Here is a 25,214-nt window from a genome sequence, read left to right as displayed (position 1 = left end):
GCTGAACATATGATGATGTGCAACTGCAACAAGCGCTGGGCCCTTCCTAATATAAGGGCTATTTTGTGAGCAGGGGCACAAAGAACAACATGCAACAAAGAATCCTTGCAAAAGCACTGAGAATTTCCTGTTTAAAAAGAGTGAACAGCAAATGTGTGCATACGCACACACAAGGGCTTTTGGATCATATCCAATCCCTTGACACTTTAACTTTGTATAGGGACGTACAATGGTTTCTTTGCTATTGCAGGAAGAAAGGGAAACACATGGACTTATTCTCAGTCCTTAACAACCCAAGGCAGCTTTTGGATTGTTCTGATTAACAGGCCTCTTTTGCAGACTATGTATCCAAGACTTCTAATAACAGAAGGATCAACATGTATGTGTTTCTGATAAGTATGTGGAAAGACAGAGGCTGAAGCTGCCCTTAAAAGTCAAACTGTCCCTAGCTGTCCCAGTATTATGCTTTCTTAAAGGATAACAGACATGTGAATCAAGCATTTGTGTTTTGCAGAAATTTAATATGTAAACAACCTCAAGCCAATCAAGACTATATTGTACATTAATGCTCTGACACATTTTGAACTGTAGCTGATTGCAAAGGGGTAAAGAATATGTACTCCCCCCTATCTTGTGCCATTTCATGGTCAATGTGTTTTTTACCTCAAGGCAAACAACTGTCACGCTCAGAAATGTAGGGTGTCAACTGTGTGTTTATTTAGGGATACAGAAGAGGTTGTACAGAGTGTGTAAGGGGAGCTAACCTAAGTTTGTTTCAGGGATATTCCCCAAGCTTAGTCCTGATGACTAAACTAGGGACCATGCAGCTCTCTTGTTCTCGAGACAAGGAAAGTTGGTTGCCACAGGTTCACTCAGTGACCACAGAAGTCTTCACAGCCTGAAAAATAGTTCCTTGAAGATTCAGCAACAGTTCAGGGAAAGGCAATATGTGGTTGCAAAATGGCCAAAAAGAGAAAAAAAGAAACCCAAGTTTAGATTTTGATATATCTTGGACATTTCCTCAGTAAAAGATAACCCTTCTCCAACATGAAAATGGAATTCCAAAAAGACCTGGGTCAGACTTCATTTGATTTAGAGAATTTTAGAGAGAGGCAGGTATTTGCACAGGTAAACCCAGCAGTATACTGATTATTTCCTCCAATTTAAGACAGCTGAGATAATTAAACATTGTAAGTCCAAGGTACTAGACGTCTATCAGACTCTAACCCCAGAGTGAATGCAGATGACCAATTCCACTGATAAGGAACTATACACTTTTACGAAAACTCATCATGTTTACAGAGTTTTTCTTTTACATTGTACATAGTATGAATAATTAAATGCACCTGCTTTCTTTTACTTGTGACTTAAATGGGTATGTCTGATCTGAAGAATGAACTAACCATGTAATGCTTCAAGCACAGGATGGTTAAAGGTGAAGCCTAAACACAAATATTTCAGCACAGCATGGGGCATTGCAAGCCAAACCTGAGGTCATGTTTATTCATCAAGCCCTTGACAAAAAGTGTCAGAAAAGTGATTGGATAATAGGTGGCTGTAGGAGATCTGTCAAGTAAAAAATCTGAATTAAAAAAACCCCACACCTGTCCTCTACTTCATCAGCAAGTGGCAATGAATATACTCTTGACAGATTTCCATATCTAGGGACAGTTTGGGCTGTGTGCAATGTACCCAAAGTCACCAGAACTCACTCACTATATTTTAAAACAAGAACTCTCTTTTTTATTCTTATACTTACCATGAAAAAATCTCTAATAGATCAACTGGAGGCACATCTATAGACTTTATTCTTGAATTGTATGTGCTGATATTGTGTGCATCAACATTACTACTGTTTAGGTCAGTAGATCAAACAAGCTTAGAAAGGAACAGACAAGATATTACAAAGACCCTTTAAAAAAAATAACACCTTACCTTCTCATGTACTGTCATACAACTAGCAACATCCTTTAGGAGAATTTCTGTAACTCCATTAGAAAGCCTTTCATACTTCAGCTTGGGCTCTTCTTCACTGTCATCTTCCTGTATTAAAAATTATAAGAGGAAACAGGAATACTAGTTTTTCTCAGGTCTACTTAATACTGACTCAATGCTACTACCACCATATGTATTACAAAGCAACGGTCAGAGGCAGTTCTTTGTGAAGTATTAACAAAAAAATGGTTGTCACAGGTTCACTCAGTGACCATGGTATTCTGTGGAACCCAAAATCCCCATTCCAGTTTCTAACACTAGAATTCGGGATGCAAATTCTTTTAATAAAAATGTATTTCTCAACAAGGCTTTAGTGCAAAAGTTATAAACTCTTTCTTAAAATGTGATCCACAGGAGTTACTTGGTTAAATTTTTTAAAACCCTTATTTTCTAATTACTATAACAATACGTAATATATGACTATGAAATAATTAATAAAAGAAAAGAGACAGGTTCATCAAGTAATACAGTCAAACTGAAAAAGAGGTAAATGCAAGGTGGCTTCAGACATGACAGCAGAAACATGAGTTACTTGAACTTCCTCTTGCCTTAGGTCTGTATGTCATCTGAAGCCCAAAATGTGTCTAGGCAAGCAGGGAGGAGGGATGGATGGACAAGCACAGCACAGTACATGTCCAGACTTCAGAAAGAAAGTATTACAAAAGGCAGCAAGACTCACTCACATTTCTTTGTATTATGTCATCTCCATACGCTGAACATCTCGAAATGGAACATGATGCTTTATTAAGGGTGCATTTGCACAACACAACAATCCACAAATAAGCTATGCAATGTGGCTTGGATAGATGATGGACTTCACAGTGGGTTGTTCTCCCCCATTTCTGCCTTTGTGATCCCACCAGTTTCCCACTGTCTCTTGTGGCACAACCCATTCTGTCTTGCTGACCCCACATCTATAGCAATCCCTTTTTGTTCCTCAACATTTTGTCCCTGCTTCTGAAATTCCAAAAAGAGCATATGGGGTTGTTTCAGTTTTTCACCTTTTTGCCTCCAAAACACACACAAATGCCTTCAATTTTTTATCCTGTGTTGGTCTTTCAGAGTTGATTAAGTGCATTTCTTCCTTTCTGATAAATGCAGTCTTTCCTGGTCTATTATCTTGTCAGTTAAAACTGTTAAACAATAGCAAAACAACAAGGTGGGACTGCATACAAGCTAAATTGTGAACTTTTGACAGCTGTCAGGTGCCTAACTGTCAACTGGAATTCACCACCAAACAGGGGGAAAAACATTAAGGTAAGTGCAGTAAACAGAAGTAGCCTATAGATCTCCCTGTTAACAAGGTAATTCTATGGTTTTGCAGTGATGAACTGGCATTTCTTAGCGCCCTTCATCTTTAAGACATTGCCCAAGTGTCCAGAAAGAGGAAATCTTATGACCACCCTGTTTTCATGGCTTCTTTTCAGAACACTTACTCTCTGATAGCAATAAAAGAACACTGATCAGTCTGAAGGTTTGGATGACACGACAGCTCACAGTGGATAGTTACCCTTGATGGGTTGCTGTGCCATGTGACCCCAAAGAACGAAATGAAGTCTCTACCACAAGGACTTACAATCAGAAAGCAGAAAGAAAACAAAGAACGAAGAGGAAGGAAATGGAGGCAGAAGAGAGAGGGAAGAATATGTAATAGTTGCAATTACAAGTAATTAAGTTCAGTTACAGTAATAAGTGATAGAAATTATAAAGTACCTAATAACATGAGATGCCAACTCTAAAATGGATGTTGCACAACAGTCTCAGAATAAGTATGGACTCATGGATCTATACAGGAAGGGGGTTTCTGACCCTGAAAGCTGGGACAGCTTCAGTCAAGCTCCATCACTTGAGCCTATTTACTGTTACCTTGCTAACATATCCTGATGGTGTAAATAAAGGGCCCTTGGCTGGTGTGTGTGTGTGTGTGGGGGGGGGGTAGGTTTACCATGGATAGGCGCAAAGAAATCATTTATTCAAAGCTGAGAAAGGACTTTAAAAAGCAATAAAATGTACATCAGGAATTAAGAAAACCGTACAATTCAAAGAAGGGAAGGTAAAAGTAAAGCTTTTTCAAATACTATTGAGCCTCAGAGGTAAGCAACAGCAGACACATCTGTCCTTTAAGGAAAGCCATAAAGCAGTCAGACTCCTGGAAAATCTGTACTCCAAAGCCCAGTCTCTAAATCCTTTCACCCCTGCCTCCAATTGTCCTGCTAAATAATATCTGCAGTGTCTATAAGAATGAAATTCTTTAAATGAATTCTTACATGGCAAACTTCTGTTATTTTGCATCTTTGCATTCTCTAACCAAGAGTCAGAGGACATGGTAGGGGGATGTCTAACATCAGACTTCATGTTGTATTCTGGAAGCACGCAGGGTGCTTCTGAAGCAAAGATGAAATCAGAGGCAGAGTTAGCCTCTACCCTGAGGCCTAGCAAAAGGGAAAGACCTCATCTTTGGCATCACCATACTACTGAGGAACACAATACAGTAAATAGAAAACTGATGCGGCATAGTGGTTGGAAGTGTTGGACTGGGCTCAGGAAACTGGAGTTCTAGTTCCCACTTGAGCATAAAGCCTACTGGGTGACTCTGGGCCAGTCACTCATTCTGAGCTTAACCTATGCCTTAGGGATGTTGTGAGGATAAGTATTTAAGGGAAATTCCATCCCCATTTCCATTTAAAATAGTTGTAACAGAATTATCCCAGGTCAAGGGCAGCACAAATATATATTTAAATAGTCAAAGATACTTCAGTTTTCTGCCCAACAACGAAGAGTCGTTTTACACATTGTTAAGTCAAGAAACCGAAGTTTGCTCCTGACTGCAAACTCAGAAACCTTCATACATGTCATCAAATCTTTTTTTCATCTTCACATTACATTTTTAAATGCACACATTAATATAATCTTGGGTGCATCTTACAATACTATACTATAACAATATGAGCATGCATTTACAATTAAACACATGGTAGTTGTAGCACAAGTAGCAAATGATTTTAAGCATGAAATACAGACTGGAACAAATGTTTTTTCAAGGGCTGCTTGTTTTCCATAAAACCTAGCCACAATAAAACTATATGTGTTTCTTTGGGGAGGGTGTTCCAAAGACAAGGGCCATCACTGATGAAGCCTTTCCTTAGTACCCACTAGCCTAATATTTCTTGCTGGTGGGCCACAGAACAGGACTTCTGAAAATGATCTTAATTCTGTGAACAGTCCATCAGATAACAGGCCCTGAACCATATAAGGCTTCCAAAGCATCTTTATTGGAGCCTGGAAACTAGCAAACAGCCAAAGTAAATACGATAGAATAGAATCACTATGACCCCAGTGCCCAACTTCCACAATTGTTCTAAGTGCTGCATTCCAAACCCATCACGACTATCAGATACCTTCTTAATAAAGCAATAATTCAAGACCAGTGAGATGGATCTCACTTGACCAAATTATTAAAAAAATTTGGTTCATGATATTATGACAAAACTGTGATAGAGAGGCCAACATTTCAATTGTTTTCTTTATAAACTACAGCTAGAGACTTCCGTTAAGGAGTTTTTATGACAGAATTAAAAGAAGGGATTAATACAGGGATGTCAACAATCAATGACACAGTTGTCTACATTGATGTGTCAATATGTCCAACGAGAAGCAATTTTATTCCGGAAATCCTACCCTGAACAAAGTTGTTACCAGTCAGAAAGATTCAATGTCAAATCAGAGTGCAGGGCATAAATCAGACAAATTACCTAGACTCCTTCAGTCTTGACAGATGCAAAACAGTTACAATCAAAAAGTTAACACAGCCTGTAGCTTGGATATTATGTGGCAATTAACGCATAATTGCATTTTCAGACATCTTTATCGTGAATAAGACACTTGCTATGCACGGATGATCTTGTGCACTCTGGGGATAAACAAGCAGGGTACAAACTGAATGCTAGACATCAACTCATTACAATAAGACCCAACATGTTGCTGAAGTCTTGACATCAAATGTGCAACCAAAGTGAAAAGTTAATTCTAGTCTCCCAAGTATTTTGCATAAAAGCATTCATCCACGGACCATTAGATAAAGTTACTGTAAATAAGTTTTGCCTGTCTTATGAGTGAAAACTAAGTAATTTCTCTTGTACATGCATAAACAAAAACATCCACTTTCAAAAATTCAGCTTACTGAAGCATTCTACCAAGCTTCAAGAAAAACATGAGCGCAGTCAGAAACTTAAAATATTAGGCACGTTGATGTACCCACTGCATGATTTTTCTGACAGGTATCTCTTATGTTAAATAAAAGTCAACCTAAAGGTGAATTAAAGAGGCTTTTTTCCAGCTGTAAACATACAAAATGAAAAACTATTTGTAAAATACAAGATTACTCCATTGCTGCAGACTATATATCACCTTCTTATAAAAACAGAAAAAAACATCAACAGCATTTGATGAATCTGACTTTATTCTTTCTCTCACGTGAGCTCTCTCTCTCTCTTTCTCTACCCCTCTCCCTCTCTCTCTCTCAGGAGAAGCTTTTATGCAGCCTGAACTTCTAAAGGTAAACACAAGGCAGCGTAAATAAAAAGCAAATCAATAATTTTTGTTAAATTTTAATAATCCTGCAAACCTACAAATAAAACCATCAGCAGACTGAGTTGAGATGACAGTTAGCTGCGTTTCTATGACAACCTGGTTGAATAGTACAAGCCTTGGACTTGCAGCAAAGCTTAAGATATGAACAGAGTGACATTTACCCCATACAGGAAAGCTTACAGCTTTTTTCTAAAAAAGTAAAAAGAAAATCAATTTTTCAACTAACATGGATTTTGACTAAGTATGTGGCACATTTAATTAAATACCAGTTCTTTAGAGTATCCTAAAGGATCCCCAAAAACTTTAAAAAATAATTTTTAGATCACTGTTGCTTGCACTGTTTTGACACTTTCCCTCTTCTCCCTACACACTTCTGTGGCATGGAAAATACATGCAGCCATAACAAATAGATGAAATAGTTGTCATCTTTTCTTCTGCTACTGGTACAGTATATTAGTATACTAACATTTTATACACACATAATAACCAGGATCCAAAGACTCCATGTTATTTCCTAGAACTCATGGACACTCCACTGTATTTTGGACTTTGAACAGCAGATCTCCCCCCCCACCCACCCACAATTCTCCTTCATGGCATATCACAAAATACTCTTGATCACCCCCCCCCCCTTTTAATGTTGCATGATTCATTCGGTCCCAGGAATTATGGCCACAATTCAATAACAAATTAAGCACAAGGGCTTCCTTGGGAAGCAGCTGAGAAAATCTGAGTAATATAATGATGCAGTTGTTAAAATTACTGTGCTTCTGCATGCAAAACAATGCTATCGCATGTATTTCTAGTCAGACATGCCTATGTTACTGACTTCAACAGGAATTACTCTCAGGCAAGTGGGTACAGAACTCCATATAAGTATCAATGCTAATATAATTTTGTATGCACAGGTGTGCCTTTCAAAACTGGAAGGAAAAATTTCAAACAAGTTGACAGCTAAATGTGAGGTCCATCTGTAGCTAGGATTTTTTTAAAAAGACATAATGCTATTGCATAACTAATTACCAATTTCACAGAGTAATTGGTTTAAGAAGGCATTCCATTTGTTTATTTTGTTCACTATTTGCTGTCAAATGGAATGTATGAAAACAGCCAAGTTACACAAGAACTTCAAAGCCCTTAGCTATCTCTGGGCATTCCTCACTAAAAGCTGTACACATAAATCTAATGCAATTAACTAATGAGATCAGAAAACTCTTTAGGACTACACACCATTCATTAGGACCAAATTTTTTAGAGGAAATCAATGGAATGCTTCACTGTTCTTCCTGTAATAGAACTGCAGGTTGCTACACTGCTTAAATGCAAACCTGTTTACTATTTGCATTTCTAGTAGCTATCAAGTGCTGTTCAACTCTTCTCAATTTCCCCCCACAACAATTTGGGATGGGGATGTTAAACTAACAGACAACATTAGAGTACACATAACTGTGTCCAAATCTTAAACTATGGATAAAGACAGGCTGAAGATTTGCCAACTCCTTCCTCTGAGTGTATCTCTTTAAAAGTTAATAGACATGCCAGCACCAATATTAACTATGTTTAAGCCTAACCAACAAGGTTCTATACTTAACCAGTGGTTGAAGTTAAAATACATGCTTGCCCTATTGGTCCTAACTGTACATAATGTCCATCTTCACCTATTATAGCCACTGTTGATGCAAGTTGAGGACTCAATAACACAAGGACTGTGCAAGCAGAGTACATGATTCCAATATTTGCTTCTGATCTCTTAACCTCAATTATAGATCAGCCCACAGAAGGGACCACTCAAGTTTCTCATTGCTAAGTTCATAACCTGAACCTTTTGAACAATCCTAACTTTTGTTCTTCCAAGCTGGCAGTGTGGGGAGGAACTGCAGTAGAGCACTTCGTAAAGGAAAGAAAACAGGCCTTAAGAGGCACTAGTGGGACATTATAAGAGAAGGGAATAGTCTAATTACATTAGTGCATGGTACTTCACATCTGCTACCACGGGATATGAATAGTGCAGGGAACAAAGGACGTAACAGAAATGCAGGTTTCCTTGCCTTTCCTTGATCATTTTCGTCAACAGACAGCAGCCCATTCACTGATAGGTCCTTTTCAGATTTTTCTCCATAGTATTTTGTGGTATGTTGAATCAGTGATTGTATGGCATGGCTCTGTCAGGATAGGAGTGGTCAATTTAGAGGGTTCATTTCCACAATTTTTGTGGGTCCCTATTTGTTTTGATTAGAGCTGAAAAAATACTTTTAATTGATTAGGCATGCTATCAATCACCTAGAGAACAATCTTATGGCCTCTAGAGAGTGTCTGAGGAACTATAACATAGTTTGAATCCCCAACTGGGAGGTCAATTGCCCCAGCCTTTGAGCTGGGCATCAAGGAGCTCACAACTCCCTCCATCCCATCACAGTGGCATGGGAAAGAATTGTGCCAGCTGCAACCCTGGGGAGAAGTAAAAGGTGATATTTTGGTGAGCAGGGAGGGTAAGTCTTGGGCAGCCAGGATACCATGTATTCTGAAACCACTGTGTTTATTATTTCTTAATTAACCTATTATTAAATCATCAAATCTGGTTACAATGCCAAAAACACAAAAAGTCATAAAATATTACCAACCAATGGTAGAACTAGGCTATTTTCTCTAATTAAACACTGATTCATTGGCATGTTTAAGGTTTAACGGCAGCATTCCTTCCCCCACCCACTTCCCATGGGAAAGAAAAAAAATACACACTTCCATTTTATTAAAGTATGATTCCCACAAGCCTAATCATCAAAAGCCCACAGCTATTGAATTGGTCAAGATGGATTAGGACATTAGGTTTTCTCCCAGCAATCTCCTTCTCTCTCTTTCTCTCTCTCTCTTTCCCCCCTTTCAATTCATTTTCTACAGAGGATTTATTTAAGCCTTTCACCTTCTTGGGAAAAATGTAGTATACACTAAGGCAAAGAATTATGATGATATGGCTACTACCTCTGAATATATATTAAAATAGTTGTATAGAGAGCACAGAATACAATATACAGGGGAAAAGAAAGCAAACAACATTTTCTGCAATTCTGGGTTGTCACTAAATTACAGTGATGCTATCAGCATGAAATGTCAACTTCAGTTTCAATTTTAGAAGACTAGTAGCACAGAAGATGAGTTAGGTTGTGAGAAGAAAAGGTTTTGCTGAATAGCCCAGTGTGTCATCAAATTTCATACTGCAGCCTTCCCCGACTTGGTGCTCTCCACATTTGTGGTGGCTTCCATGGCTTGTTAGAAGTTGCCGTCTAACACATCTGAAATGTACCAGATGTATAGTAGGGCAGGATGCCATACTACACAATCCACAATCCAGCTGTGTAGACAAAATTGTTCCCAGTGCTTTTTTTGTAAGAAAAATGGTGCCGGAACTCATGAAATTATTTACCTTTCACACGTAGTCAATCACTGTACACACACCCACTGTACACGTCAGTTGTGTAACAAAATATAATGGTCACCGCCCACAGTAAGAACTCAGCATGCGACCACACGACCAATCACAAGCTGAGCAGTGCCACAAGCTGAGCAGTGTTGTCACAACCAGTGCCGACGAAGCACGCATGCACCGTTTTAATGATTTTGCCACCGACCTGCTACACTTGACAGGGTGATTCAAATCCACATGGACCAAACATTAAATTTTCAAAAGTTACTTTTAAAACTTGGAAAATCTGTCAAAAAAAGGTGCCGGAACTCTGTTCCGGTGCGTTCCATGACAAAAAAAAAAAGCACGGATTGTTCCCATTGTTCCCATATGTATGTTGTCTTTGAAAACTCTAGACAACAGCCTCTGGTAATTTTGCAAAACAGCAAGTACAGCACGTTTCAATTTATATACAGGCAGTCTGCAAGTTACAAATGAGTTCCCTTCCTGAGAATGTTTTTAAGTCAAATTTCTATGTAAATTTCTATGCAATCATCACAAAAGTATGGGTCATATTTAACATGATTAAGCCAAATGTTTATGTTTATATAAATGTGTATATACATGTATAGTTTACCATTCTGTGCACATAAAACACTTAAAACGTATTTCCCTATACAGCTGGTCCTCCACATTCATGGGGGTTAGGGGCACAGGAACATATTCAGGAAAAACCATGAATAGCTCTAGGCCCCACCCCAAACCTTAACTCCTAATACTGATGACCATATGTGTACTGGATTGCTTCTCTCTCACACTCACAGGTCTTGGTCTGATCTGCAGAGTCCATCTTCTTCATTTATTACATTCTTATGTTCTTATTCCTCACCCTCCCTTTCACTCACCAGGGCCTCCTCTTTGCAGCAGAGGGATTTATCTTAAGATGGGTGGGGGAAGAAGGCATGCATTGGAGGCCCTTCCTCTCTCCCCTTCCTCTACCTCAATCTATATAGTGAGGATGAGTTTCCACAGTAGGCTGCAAAACTCCAAAGGTTTCTGTGTTTGTTACTACAAACCGTTTGTCAACACATATGTTTATCTGCTCCCTGAGGTACCTACCAAATCCCCTGCAAATAGATATTGCCTAAACTGCTTTCCCCAGTCACATCCAACATAGGTAGCAATTGTGAAGAAGCAGTATCTGACCTTCAGTATCTGGTTTCATCTTCAGTATCTGACTCCTGTGATTCCCTTGGACTGCAAGGTGATCAAACCAGTCAGTCCTAGAGGAGATCAACCATGAGAGCTATTCAGAAGGCCAGATACTAAAGATGAAACTCAAATACTTCGGCCATCTAATGAGAAGGAAGGACTCACTGAAGAAGAGCCTGATGCTGGGAACAATTGTCAGGAAAAGAAGAAGGGGATGGCAGAGAATGAGGTGGCTAGATGGAGCCACTGAAGCAGTCGGTGTGAACTTAAGTGGACTCCAGGGGATGGTGGAGGACAGGAAGGCCTGGAGGAATGTTGTCCAAGGGGTCACAATGGGTCTGACGCGACTTCGCAACTAACAACTACAACCTTTATGTCAGAACATGGTGGCTGATTACAAGAGATATTCTGACTTTGTAAAGATTCATAAAAGGGTACTGCTCCAAAGTTCTGTATCTTTCAAATACTTCCATCTTGTACAAAATGTTCGCTGATGTCCCTCAATGGTTTCCCCATTTTTGAAGGTGTTCTTCCCTCTGACTATTCCTCAGTTGGTGGTAATCTGGCCTGCAGAGAGCTACCTAGTGCATAAACGTATAACAATACTTGAGGGTTTTTTCCCCCCTCAAGAAGCATTAGGTAACATTACATTCTTCCACATGAATTACTGTTTCGAAGACGCCACAATTACACACATTGTTGATACAGTAATATTTTGGATTGCATTTCATTTATATGGTATACACTGCAGCAGTTTTATACTTTATATATTCCACTATACTCAAACAGGAGAATTGGCAAGTCTAGTTAATATTAATAGCTCATTAAATTAACTATCTAATTTTCACGCAGGAACAGTAGATACAGAAAGTCCTAAGAGTAATCTACTTGGTTTAGAAGTCAATCCTAATGCAATGTATATTATCGTCTTAGTTACATATCACAAATTTCTTTTTAAAGCTGAAGCATTAAAAGATTCCATTTAAACCCCAATATATTATTTAAAACACTCATCCCATAGGTTCAAAATGATGAATTATTGCTATGTTCTCATTAAATTCTTTGCCACTCTTCTACAAATTTTAAATGCTGATATCTTGTTAAGCCATGTCAGAGAAATTACTGGGGTGAGTTACAGAGTGGAGTGCAATAATTCCCATGGAAACAGGTGACGGCACCGCCTTGAGCTTCTCTTTTCAGGCAGAAAGTGTGGGGTATACATTGTCTAAGCAGCAATAATTTATGAGTTGACTACAGCACAAAGAGCATTACCTGTCTTCCTGTGACCGGAAAAGATGGGAAATCTCTCTCTCTGTACCATAGTTAATGTAAGATGCTTGTCCACAACCAAAGTTAGGCAAGTTCAAAGTACCATCAGTATACTCATTTTCTCTCACCGTATCACAATTATGTGATTATTAAGTGTGGGTACACATAATAATTAGATACTTTATATAGTTTGGGAGGGACCCAAAAAACAGCAGTAATTTATTCTATAGTTGCCCCAGGAGATTTTTGGCTCCTATTTATTGAGGAACAATTCCTCGTGCCATATGGCAAGCTATTTTGAAAACACAGGGGGGGTTTAAAAGCAATTGTCACACTGAATAGGAGAATAATTTAAAAGGGAAAAGCAAAAAAATCTACTGAGCCTACTCAAACTAATGATCATGTCTAAAGTAACTCTTCATGTTCTACAGCCATTGTGTTCTACTTTTCCTTTCTGAATATGAAACCCAAAGTATAAATTTACAGTAATATCTTGGTTCACGAACACTTCTGTTCACTAACAATTTGGTTCGCGAACAAAAAGTTCGGCAAATTTTTGCTTCCATTTGCGAACTCTGCATTGGGTGACGAACATGATTGCAGATTGCGGCCATCTTCCCCGCTCTGACACATGGTGACAGCTTCCTCTAGTCGAGCTTGCGGTCACAGACTCTTCCTCCAAACAATAACCTCCTCCCCATCCACCTTCCTGTCCTCCATGCCAGAAGTCGCCTCAAGCAAGGTTAGTGTTCTCTCTCTTCATACTGAACTGTACTTTGCTTCATATTGTTGTGGTTTAAAAAAAATTACTAAGGTTCAATGTAACATTATTTACACTGAACCTTATGGGGAAATTTGATTCAGTTTGCGACCAATTTGGTTCATGACCAGAATTGTGGAATTAAGTTCATGAACCGAGGTACCACTTTAGTTAAACTTTGTTCTCAATATTATGAACAGTCTGTCTTGCCACTTCACCTCCAAAGGAACTAATTAACCTTAACATGTAACTCTAACTTCAATACAATAATGCTGAACAATCCAGTGAAACCATGTTATACTTAGAATTATTTAGTGAAACAGCAAACAGCTCAAATATATCACTTTGAACACTCATTTTATTTTGGAGAGATTAAAGAGGAATGCCAAGAACAAACTAAAATAAATGTACATCATACATGCAACTGAAAAAATACAAGGTCAAGTTAAGGAAAATACATTAAGTGCATCAAGATTGTAGGATATATACTTTCAAATCAAAGTTTTTGTTTTTGAAAGTTAAAATACTAACTTACTTTATTGTTTGCTCATCATATCAATGAATAGGATACTATCTGCTTGATAGTACAAACTCATAGCATCCTAAATCATATGGAAAACTATGAAATAAATGAGCAAATTGAACAGCAGCAGAAAAGAATTTAGTGCAATTGTATAAAGTCTTGATGGAAAACACTACTACTATCTTTGCTTATCTGGCCAGGGCGACTTCTTTTATATTGTTATTTATTTTATATTGTTAATTTTATATTGTTAGTTTTGTATTTTATTGTATTTTATTTTGTGCTGTGAACCGCCCCGAGGCTTCGGCAAGGGGCGGCATAGAAATGTTTTAATAAAATAAATAAATAAATAAGGTTTGCTTGAAACATAAGATGAAGTGATAAATCTGCTAATATATAGCAAAGTGTTTCATATGCATTAATTTAATCACCTGGAAATTAATAGGAACATACAAACAATTCTAGAATTGCAATCCTCTACCAGCTTACCCTTGAATAAGACCCACTGAACACAATGGAACTTCTTTCTGAGCATTCCTACTTAGGATTGTGTTTTAAGACTGATGGCCAAAGAACTCACTGTTAAATGCCATACAAATGTAGGTATTATTTGTGCAACATTTTACAGCCTATGTCCAGGATCTATTCAAGATTTTGGGGGGGGGGGGGGACTATGTTGAGTCCAGGCACAATTCATCAAGAATATTCCTTTGATAATAATGCACCCTTATTATTACTGTTCCCATTGTATCAGAAGAATATAATAACAGTTATCCAGGATAAGATGTAGTTCATCTAGTCAAACATTCTGTTCACATGGTAGTCAACCACAGAAACCAACAAGCCCATGCAAACCCACAAGAAAGACATGATTGCAACAATATCCTCCTACCCATTTTCCTCAGTAACTGGTGCACATGGATATACTGCCTATGAAACTGGAAGTAACATGTAGCTAGTAACTCAGCCTCTGTGAATGTGTATTATCCAGTTTGAAGGCCATACAAATTTGATGGCCATCACTGCATCTTGCGAAAGTGAATTCCACAGTTTTACTAGGTGATGTACTTCCTTTACCTGTCCTGAATCTCCTGCTGGTCAGTTTCACAGAAAGTCCCCAGATTCTAATATCAAGAGAGGAGAAAAATGTCTCCCGAGCCACTTTTTCCATACCATGCATAATTTTCTACATGCTCCCCTTACTCAATTTTTATTTGTACCCATAGGGGTTACTCCAAAACTTTGATCATTGTAGTTGCCTTTTTCTTCACTTTTTGCAGCTCTATAATACCCCTTTTTGGTTGTAATGACCAGAACTGTACTCGGTATTCCATGTGCAGTTGCACCAATAGGTTTGCATAGGGAGAGTATGATTTTGTCAGGTTTTTTTCAGTTTCTTTCTCAATCATGATTAATATGCAATTTGCCTTTTTCTCATAACACCCACACATTGGTTTTATTTTTGCATCAAGCTATCCACTCTAGACCCAAGAGCACTTTCTGGGAAGGGCAGAAGCAGAGGTGCCCTGGTAACTTCTCTCTACTCCTCTGTTGTTGTTTTAAAGCTTGAAAGCCTGTTTTTATTCATAACTTCCTAATCTATGAGGAAACATTAAGCCTAACATTAAGTAATGGTGATGGACATGGTGCTGGAGAGTCAGGTTCTGACTGTGCTGCTAGAGAAGTGAGGAGTGGGGGCTACCCCCAGTAAGCCTCAAAGGTTGTTTGTACAGCCATTTTTTGCCTCATCATCATGGCCTTGTAACAGCTGAGGTTGATTTTTTTTTTTTTAGGTTGAAATTTTTTATTTAAATAAAAACATACGGGCCTGGTTAGAAGGGCAATTGCTAAAGGGGAACTAGATCAGTATTAGCATGCCCATACTACAGATGGGAACATGATGCTGAATTGACAGCAGTGGCGGGGGGGGGGGAATTTGGCAGGCCTGCAAATATTACCCAATCCTATAAAAGGAAAGAAAAAAAGTTCTGATTATTTTCTCTGTTTTATTTTAGATTTTGTTTGGAACTGTGGCATTTTATTATTAGTATGGTTTATTGCAAATTAGCAGAACATCTCAGAAATATATTCAGAAAATGAACAAAGAAAAGAACAACTTTACAGTGCTCAAAATGCTTCATATTCCTGCTCTTGTTATAATATATGCAAGAATGATAGTATTAACTCTGCATTAACTCTATAATGTAGAATGATTTGAAAGAATGTTCTAAACTTTTTTAAGAACTATTTATTTGTTTTTACAATACTGCATACCTACCCACATACATACCTACACACATACATACAGATTCTCTGTCTTTTCAGTACTTTCAGTAGTTACTTTATTATTACTCTATATTACTGTATATTATCTTTACTGCAATGCTGCATTGTGTTTACAATGTTTTAGTGAACATGGGAGTGTTTCCTAAGTGTTTTATAGGTTCAGTTAGGTAAAATATATACATACACTAAGACAAACATTTGGCTTACTCGTGTTATCCAACTTACATACAAATTTGACTTCAGTATGTTCTGAGTAGCAGAACTTGATCTTAAGCCAGGGACCAGCTGCATGGGGGAAGGCATCTGCTCTATTTGAAGCATTTTGCTCTTCTTGGAATGCTGCCTCCACTCTATTCCCATGTTTCCAGGGAGAATAACAGAACCAGGCTGGGGCCAGTTGTGTCAAAAACTCATTTTTCTAAATTGCAACCTTGATAAATACAAATAACAGAACAGCTTTGATTAAATAAATTGTGGTTGAAGTAGAGGACTTCAGTGCATCACTTGTTAAAGTTGGCACTTGAGACTCGACTCAAAATTTTGTTGCAATGACTTGAGACTTGACTTGGGAGTTGGAGTAAAGGACTAGAACTTATCACTGGTCATTGCTAGCTTAGATCCCCTCATGCTATACTTGAACCTGATTTATTTATTGCCCCAACATGCACCACTTTACACTTGCTTGCACTGAACTGCATTTGCCATTCTGATGCTCATTCTTCCAGTTTGGGCATTTTTTGTTTATGTTTTAATCATCCTAAATAATGTGCTGTTGTCAGCAAACATAGCCTCTTTGCTGTTCACTCCTAATTCCTGATCATTTATGAATAAGTTGAAAATGTTTTGCCCCAGTCCAGATTCCTGAGGGACCCCACTGTTGGGAGAATTTACCATTTATTTCTATTCCTTTTTTCCCATTCTTTAATGGGTACTGATTCACACATGGACTTCTCTTATTCCATGAGAATGTAGAGAATGGGTGCAGCTCTCTCATTTTTATCAGAAAGATTTTAAAGATTCAGACAAGGCGGCAAATGGGCAGAGGTGGGCAGATACCTTTGCAGTTTCAAGGATACCTAACGAAGATTCTCAGGAGAGCATTAGAACCAGCCTACCTTGGAAAAGAAGGGATAATTTTTAGATCTGGAGGAGGAAAAGATGCAGGGAGAGTTACTTGTCGCAGTCAGGAGATTACAGGTAAAGTAAGCATTCCTGCCATCTAACCATCAAGTAGCAAGAGCCACTGTGAAGTTGAAGTCAGAAACTTTACTGCAAGGAAGGGAAAGTGGTAAATTTCAGTTTGGATTAAACTCTTTACATGCCCAGATGCATCTTCCACAACTCAAGGAGAATGATGCTTAGCTTTATACTGTTTTGTAACCTGATTATGAAATATCTGCTCAACCTCACTTGCTCATGCAGAGTTTGTGTGCTTCTTCAGATCCTTGTCATTAACTATTCCAGTTGGAAAGGTGATATGGTAGTGAACAGAGCTTGTTCACAGGAATATATTCTCTGGCTAATGTGTGAAGAAGGATTCTGGAAGTTATAAACTTGAATGCTGAGGCAGGAACTCCTACCAAAGGAAGGAACACTAATATGAACTATACCACCAGTTTATCTAGGTCAGTACTATCTCCTCTCTAGAGTACCAAGGAGGATCTTTTCTAGTCCTATCTAGTGATGTCCAGGAGTGAACGAGCAACACATGCTCCATCACTGAGCTATGTCTCCTTCCCAAAACACAGAGCTTCCTCTCATTAGTTTTTAATCAGTAATTCACAATGTAAAAGCCAAAACTGGCCCCATGAAATATATAGTCTGCTTCTTCAATTGCTAATTGACAGGCAAGGTAGACACAGCACAAGGCCCTTTCTGCTGTGGCACCCTACTAGAGGAACGGACTTCTCAGGTAATGGTATTGTTTACTTTGCCTTTTACTTCTATTTTAAACTGCAGTTTTAAACATCTAAGATGCCATATTTTGTGGGTTTTAATTGCTGTGAACAGCTCAGAGAGAGCTCCAGCTATTGGGCAGTACAGAAATGCAATAAATTCATAAATGGAGAAGACTGACTGTGGCACTGACATTTTTGAGCAGCGCTCTTTGCAAGGGGTAGGGATCGTTAGTCCCTAATGGCCCTCTTAGAAAAAGTGCTGCAGACCAGAATCCTAAAACCATTTTATGTTTATAACTTCTGACAATTACAATTTACATTTTTTACTTGTTTCCCTCCCCAACAAAACATTTTAGAATGAAAAGCACAGCTAATGTGGATAACCTGAGAGATACTTTGCAAAGCAATGATAACAGAACTAGCTTCATAGCGTTGTTAAATATCAGCTCCTTTAAAAAAAGAATCTGTAATATACAAACACTGCTTGTGTCAATCTCATTTTCATTTACTCAAAGCAGAAATGGTGGTGCCCAGGTTTCAACTTCTCACATGATTTATTTTGTCAAGATTTATTACTTTAGCAGTATTGTGTGGCTATCCATATTTAATTTTAAATATCATCCATTTTGTTTTTTCAGTTGCAATACAGCTCCCTAATTGTAATTGAAGTCTAAAAATCATTTGCTATAAAACAATCATAGCAACTCTGTAAATAAGCAGCTTCCAGGTCTGAAATGAAGCAGAAAAAAACAGGAGGAGGTAATGTGTTTTCCTTGCTTATTGACAAAGAACTGACATTTAATGCAATTGGAACATCACCTAGCAGTGCTCAAGTATGAAGATGCTTTGATGCAACCTTACCTCGGACTCATCAGAAGATTCTTCATTCGACCTGGGCTCCTGAAAGCAATATAATACGGAAGCCATTACAAAGAGAAAGACTTCCTGTGATAGTCTAACACTACAGCCCTATCATTATTACATTTATATCATGCCCTTTTCCCTCTTGCAAGGAACCCAAGATGGCTTATACGGTTCTCTTCTCATTTTACCTTCGCAACAACTACCCTGTAAGTTGGGCAGGGTAAGAGTGACTGAGTGCCACAAAGTCACCCAGTGAGCTTCACAGCCAAGTGGGGATGAAAACATGGATCTCCTGGGCCTCCAGTCCAACACTCTAACCATTATGCTAATATCCTAAGCACATATTTTTACAAGCAAGTCCCACTAAACTTACTGCACCTACAATCTGTACAGGGCTGCACCCAATATAGCTTCAGTGCTTGAGGTTTAATAGCAAAAGAGATCTAGGAGATTCTAATGTTCCAGATAAAGGATATTGCTTTCTTCACTCCTTATACATTCATATGAGGATACGTTGTCTGGAATCACCCAGCAATATTAGTTAATAATCTTGTTGTTTTCTGATGAAGTGGCTAATGCCTGGCACATTTATGCATCAGAACATTGTGTTTCATTCTAACTGGTTGTTCTATAAACCAGGTTCACAGTCATATGCTGCCAAAATATAGAAGTGTCTTTTAAAAACTGATGTTTCTTTACACACAGCCTTGTTACTGTATAAAAAAATGTGCATGTGGCTTCCCTGTGTTGGTCACACCTCCAATTCATAGCAAAAGTCTCCAATAAATTGAAAGGGTTCCTCTGTAAGGCCAGTAGGACCAAAGACTTGTGCAGGTTCTCCAAAGTGCTGAATTCTATTGTCCAGTCTGACCTGCTGCCTCAGATGTTACCATGCATGTAACAACTTTTGAACACTCAATGGACAGAGATAAATGGAATACACGGAAGAGTCAAGCAATGAAGTCAACCATTTTATTATTTATACCCCTCCCATCTACACGATTCACCCACAGCAGCATCACAATGTAAGAAATATATAAAGCAAAAACAAAGTGAAACCCAAGTGCATTATGAACTTGAAAAATTCTTAACTTATTTATTTTTGCCAGTCTTTTGTGTAACAAATCCATTGGTATTAGAGATATCTATAGTTGTTTTTTACCTTCATATGCTGCTCACTATTTGTTAAATTTATATTCCACCATTTTTCTCCAAGGAGCCCAAGGCAATCCATATGACCCTCTCTCCATTTTAGTCTCACAACCAACCTATGGGGTAGGTTAGACTAAGAGTCAGTGACTATAATATTGTTATTCAAGTCCCTCCCCAATTTCTGAGAGCTTTACTTTTCCAGTTCACATGGAATAGCTTTCTCTCTTGCATGAGAACTCTGGAAGTCTTTTAAAAGGCAAATCAATCTAAATTCCCTCAAGAAGTACTCTGGGAAGCATGTATGGTAAAAACCAACTTTACTTTTGCTTCTACATTTCTCATGCCATCCCAGAATATGTGCCTTTAAAATCTCTCTCTTGCAAGGCAATGAATCTTACTGTCACATGTATATACACATACATATATACACACACAAAAGAAATTGAATCTCCTCTTGTTAATCTCTCACCTGTCCATAGCAAAATCTGCTGATACCATGCCTCCTTCAAGAGGTCAGCAAAATGAAGATTTACTTAATGTATTTACAGTTATCAATAGCAATAAAAGGTTACAACTAATATGCTGACAGTGAACGTAAGCATTTTAACAGCAGGATGACAGAAATAAAGACTGTACAAGAGAGAAGGCATTTCAAACCCAATGAAGTAAGATTTTGACATAGGATGAATAACTACTGCACTCTCTGCGTGTCTGAGAGCAAGAGACCATAAATGACTGACCATGAATAGCCAAACTGCACAATTGTGTTTGCATCATAAGGTGGGTTTTGGGCACTACGAAGGATCTTGTGTAAGCCATTGCCAAAAATAGGACTACTCTGCCACCATGAGCTTTACATGGAAGAAAATTTAGGCCTGCCAGATACATGGTGGTGGGCCAACACAATTGGAATGAAAGGTATTTCTTATATTCTTAAGAACCAGCATGCATCAGCTCTGCACAGGAACACAAAATGCTAATTTGCGTTTTCAAATTCCTAGTCAAGAATATTTCTAGGCTTAGAAAACACTGGTACCTGGAATCATTGCATTTTTTTCGTTAGATGTTCCACCTGAATTCGTTGTCATGACAGAATTCTCTCAAGTTACATAATAGCAAAGAAGTCCTTGTGTGAATCAGCTCAGAATTCAATTCTGTTGCAGAGTTTACCCTAAAGGCTCCAAGGTGAAGCCATTAAAAAAAGTATCTTGTGCGTCACAAGTTGGTGCAAATTATATCTCTGTGTAACCTTTAAAAGAGAGATGCAGAATATGTGACTTCCTGGTTGTTATTCGACTGAAGTTTCTTTCCATCATGCCTCACCAAGTGCTTATGGTGGCTACAGCTGATAAGAGCTGCAGTCCAACAATGTTTGGAGGATCACACATTCCTCATTCCTGTTCTAAACAGACATATTTACATAGTAATGTCTCCTACTGATTAGTTGAAGCACTTCAGATAAAAGTGCAGGCTAATGAAAATGCATGAGTTCCAAAAGCAAGCAATATGGCTTGAAAGAATCCAAGTCTGACATTATTTTTTGGGTTGCAGCAGGACGTGTGAAGGACATTCAAGACAGAGTGAGGGGGCAGTGCAGATTTGGGTCAGGGGACATGTAGCTTACAAGTACTGGCTATGTTGAATAATTTACCTGAACTTTAAAGAATCTTTTGCTATCTCTGCTGTAAGAATCAAGGAAGTATGAGAGGCATGTCCTTACACAGGTAATCACTAATACCTACAACCATCAAAAACTCCCCATCTCAAGCAAAGATGTCTTTCCTGGACTATTTTACAAACCTTCAATTTTTACTGAAGATGCCAAATACTAAACCTTGGACTTTAAGCAAGCAATACATATGCCTTACCACTAAATTGCAGCCTCATCCCTACAGATGCAGTGCTCCTTGCACTGAAGTGGACAGAAATGCAGTCAAAACATCTCATTTTTAAAATACTGCCATACCATTAGTGAATGAAACACATGCATATTCCCTGAAATTAAAGACAACTGTAAGAGAAGACACACTGTAACAGCACCATGACAAATCTGTTGCTTTCAGAAGGTATAGGTAAAATGGATGGGATATAGATTAACAAACTAAACCTGAATCCAGATAAGGGAGACATTCACAGCCAGCAAAACTGACCCAGTTTCAGTCAGTATTGGCTAGGTCACCCCTCCCCTGGCTTGAGGTTTCTTCTGGACCTAGGTTTGACATTGGATGCCTGGGTCTTGGCTGCGGTCAAGAGCACCTTTGTCTGACTGCAGCTGGAGAATATGCATCCCTAGAGAATGCAGATATCACTGGGAAAGCACATGCCTCAGTTACATCACATTTGGATTATTACAGTGTGCTCTGTGTAAGAAAGTCAAGAGTGCTTCTAAACTACGACTGGTACAGAATGCAGTGGCCTGGTCAGTAAGAGAAACTGCACTGTTTCTCCCACTTTGTTGGCAGGTGCCATTCAATATGCTGCTGATTATTTTTGATGGTCTAAGCCAGAGGTCGGCAACCTTTAACACTCAAAGAGCCATCTGGACCCATTTCCCACAGAAAAGAAAACACTGGGAGCCGCAAAACCCTTTTGACATCTAAAATGAAGATAACCCTGCATATATAGTTTTTTACCTTTATGCTATGTATAAAAAAACTATAGTGTGTTGCATTTATGAACTCAATGAACTGCTACAGAGAAAACAAATTTTTATTTCTGCATGCAACAAAAACATTTTGAACTCCGAAAAAAAAGACGCTGGGTTGAAAGTTACTTTCAAATAAAATATGCAATATCTGAGTCCTCATATTTATGAAATAAAAAGCCGAACTTATATTTTCCACTAGCAGCAAACCAAACATGCCACCTGCAGCAAACCAAAAATGCCGTCTGTTTCTATGTGCCCTCATCCTTTTATCACATGGCGAACTATTGAACAAGCATCCCTCTCCCAATGTAATAATGTTGCTGGAATTTTTATAAGAATATTCTTAAAACAAAGAAGTAGATCTATATCTTCATTATGATTTAGCTGCAGCTCTTGTTCAGTCACTAAAAACTGCAGAGTCAAAGTCAGTGCTAAAGGGCTGCATGCATTAAGCAGCAAACCCCGTAAGTTCGTCAGCAGTAAAAGCAAATGAATCTACCCAAGTACCATTAAACGTTCGGTTTTCTTCAGGAATTTTTCTTTTCTTCGAATTTATCCATGGTTGGAGGGAAAGCTCAGTAAATCAGTGCTGGATTAAACAGCAAACCCCATAAGTTCATCAGCAGTAAAAGTAAATGAATCTACCCACATACCATTAAACGTTCAGTTTTCTTCAGAAACTTTTCTTCGGATTTATCCATGGTTGGAGGGGGGGAAAGCTCAGTAAATCAGCTCCGATAGGTGTGTTTAGTGACTGATTAGCAGATAAACAGTCAAGTGATGTGAACTGTGACAGGTCCCAAGCAAAGCTTTTAACATTCAGTTGAAGGAGATTACATTGGGACAAAGAGAATCTTTTCAGCAGCATTTTGTTTGGTGTAACATGAGAGCCTGCAGGAAGCTTGTTTAGCAGAGGAATGTAGCGATTTACTTAACCAGCTGATTTACTTAACTAACTAGATCAGTGGCTGTGCCTGCGCGTTTTGAGCAACGGAGCCGCAGCAGAGGGGTTCAAGAGCCATGTGCGGCTCCAGAGCCACGGGTTGCTGACCCCTGGTCTGAGCCTAGGATATCAGATTTGGAAGAAGTGCCTTCTCTCATACAAATCTGCCAGCTAATGTGATAACCCTCAGAGGAACTCTCACATATCTCAAGAACTCCAGAGAGATGCTCAGTTACAACTATAGAGTGGGCCTTTGCAGTGGTTATAACTAGAGCTCAGCAACTCCCTTACACAGACCTTCTGGAAGTTGGCAAAGAGCTTCCTTTCAAGTAAGGCATTTCACATGCCAATCAAGTGTGGTGTGCTAGGTAGAGCACTGGACTGAAAACCTGGGAGATACTGGCCCTGCTCAACCATGAAGCTCACTGGGTGACATTGAGTCAGTTACTCTTACTCTAACCTACCTCATAGGGTTGTTGTTGTGAAGATAAAGTAAGCCTATATAAGCTACCTTTGGCTCTTCGCAGGAGGAAAAAAAGGCAGAGTATGAATGCAATGTAATAATAATTTTAACTTGCTGTTTTTAGTTTTTCTTTGATTTATGTGCATATCTTAAATATTTTATTGCAGCTTCATTCTTATTTCCTGCAGCAGGTTTTTTGTTTTAAAGTACAGTGTTTTATATTTTTAATTGCAAGGACATTTTTACATTGTCAAATGTATGACTTCTGTTGTCAGCCCTCAAGAATTTGCAGGAATACAGGTTGACTGTACTTTAAAAAACATTTTAAAATCTGACCCTTAAAACATAGGGTTTTAAGACTAGTGTCGGGCCAGGGGAAACAAACTTGTTGCTCTAGACTTAGAAACTCAGGCTAGGTGTGCTCTCTCTCTCTCTCTCTCTCTCTCACACACACACACACACACACACACACACTCACTCAAAATGCTGGACCTTCAGGAATCATGCTTTCTCAAGTCAGGGGCAGATTTTGATCCCACACTTCCTCCACTACAAGAGGTACATGATTTGCAAACCGATCTCAAAACATGATAATAATATCTGGTTTACAAGAGAAAATTGATTTGCACCACTTCACATGTGCTGTGAAACATGGCTGTGAATCAGTATGGAAAGAGAGAGGACAACCAGATAGGAAGAAGGCATGCATTCTTGAGGCTGGCTCCTGCTTTGCAAGACAGGCTTTGCAGGATGATGGCACTTTGGTATCAAAGTGATAGTTACAATGGGAAAAATGTTTTCAGCTTTGGGTATAGACAATGATATAGTTCCCAGGGTACTTGATTATAACTGCTTCGAGATATATAGAAATACAAATATAGAGGAGCACACGTTTTTAATAAAATATTTGACACAACATCTGTATCACAAAAGAAATAATTCAGAGAGGTTACTCCAAATGACCCAGCAGCTTGCTTTGTCTCCAGTATCATATTCTTCTCCCAATCAAAGGAAAACCCTCCCACTGCTTTGCCTTTGATCCTCATGTGAAGCGTGGCAGATAGCAAGCAGCAGTCAACTGTGACACCTGTCACTCTGTCTCAGTATTGCTTCCAGTCCCAGATTCCAAAAATCCTACTTTAAACCTTTCCTACTGGCGTTTTGAAAAATGGAACTAAAACAAATAAATCAGAGTCTCACAGCTTTTAGATG

The 25,214-nt window shown here is 38.6% G+C and overlaps 1 protein-coding gene across 4 annotated transcripts in view; it reads right to left on the bottom strand.

The window, feature by feature from the left end:
* Positions 1-25,214, bottom strand: part of VPS41 (VPS41 subunit of HOPS complex) — a 131,162-nt gene that overhangs the window by 100,597 nt on the left and 5,351 nt on the right. Inside the window, exons 1-3 of one of the 4 annotated variants that reach the window (XM_044454326.1) lie at positions 19,960-20,059; positions 18,795-18,833; positions 1,936-2,043 (exon numbers count right to left, since the gene is read on the bottom strand). In XM_044454326.1, the coding sequence (XP_044310261.1) occupies positions 1,936-2,043; positions 18,795-18,833; positions 19,960-20,031 (219 nt within the window). In that variant the 5' untranslated portion in view covers positions 20,032-20,059. Of the gene's footprint in view, positions 1-1,935; positions 2,044-2,678; positions 2,998-18,794; positions 18,834-19,959; positions 20,060-25,214 lie in introns of those variants that run through there. The other 3 variants (XR_006417027.1, XM_044454333.1, XM_044454316.1) reach the window with 3 other exon arrangements.

Source organism: Varanus komodoensis, unplaced genomic scaffold (genome assembly GCF_004798865.1).
Source record: "Varanus komodoensis strain SLA01 unplaced genomic scaffold, ASM479886v1 scaffold10, whole genome shotgun sequence".
Lineage (NCBI taxonomy): Eukaryota > Metazoa > Chordata > Lepidosauria > Squamata > Varanidae > Varanus > Varanus komodoensis.
Note: the sequence above shows the minus strand (reverse complement) of the source record. Positions and strands in the feature narration are given on the sequence as shown.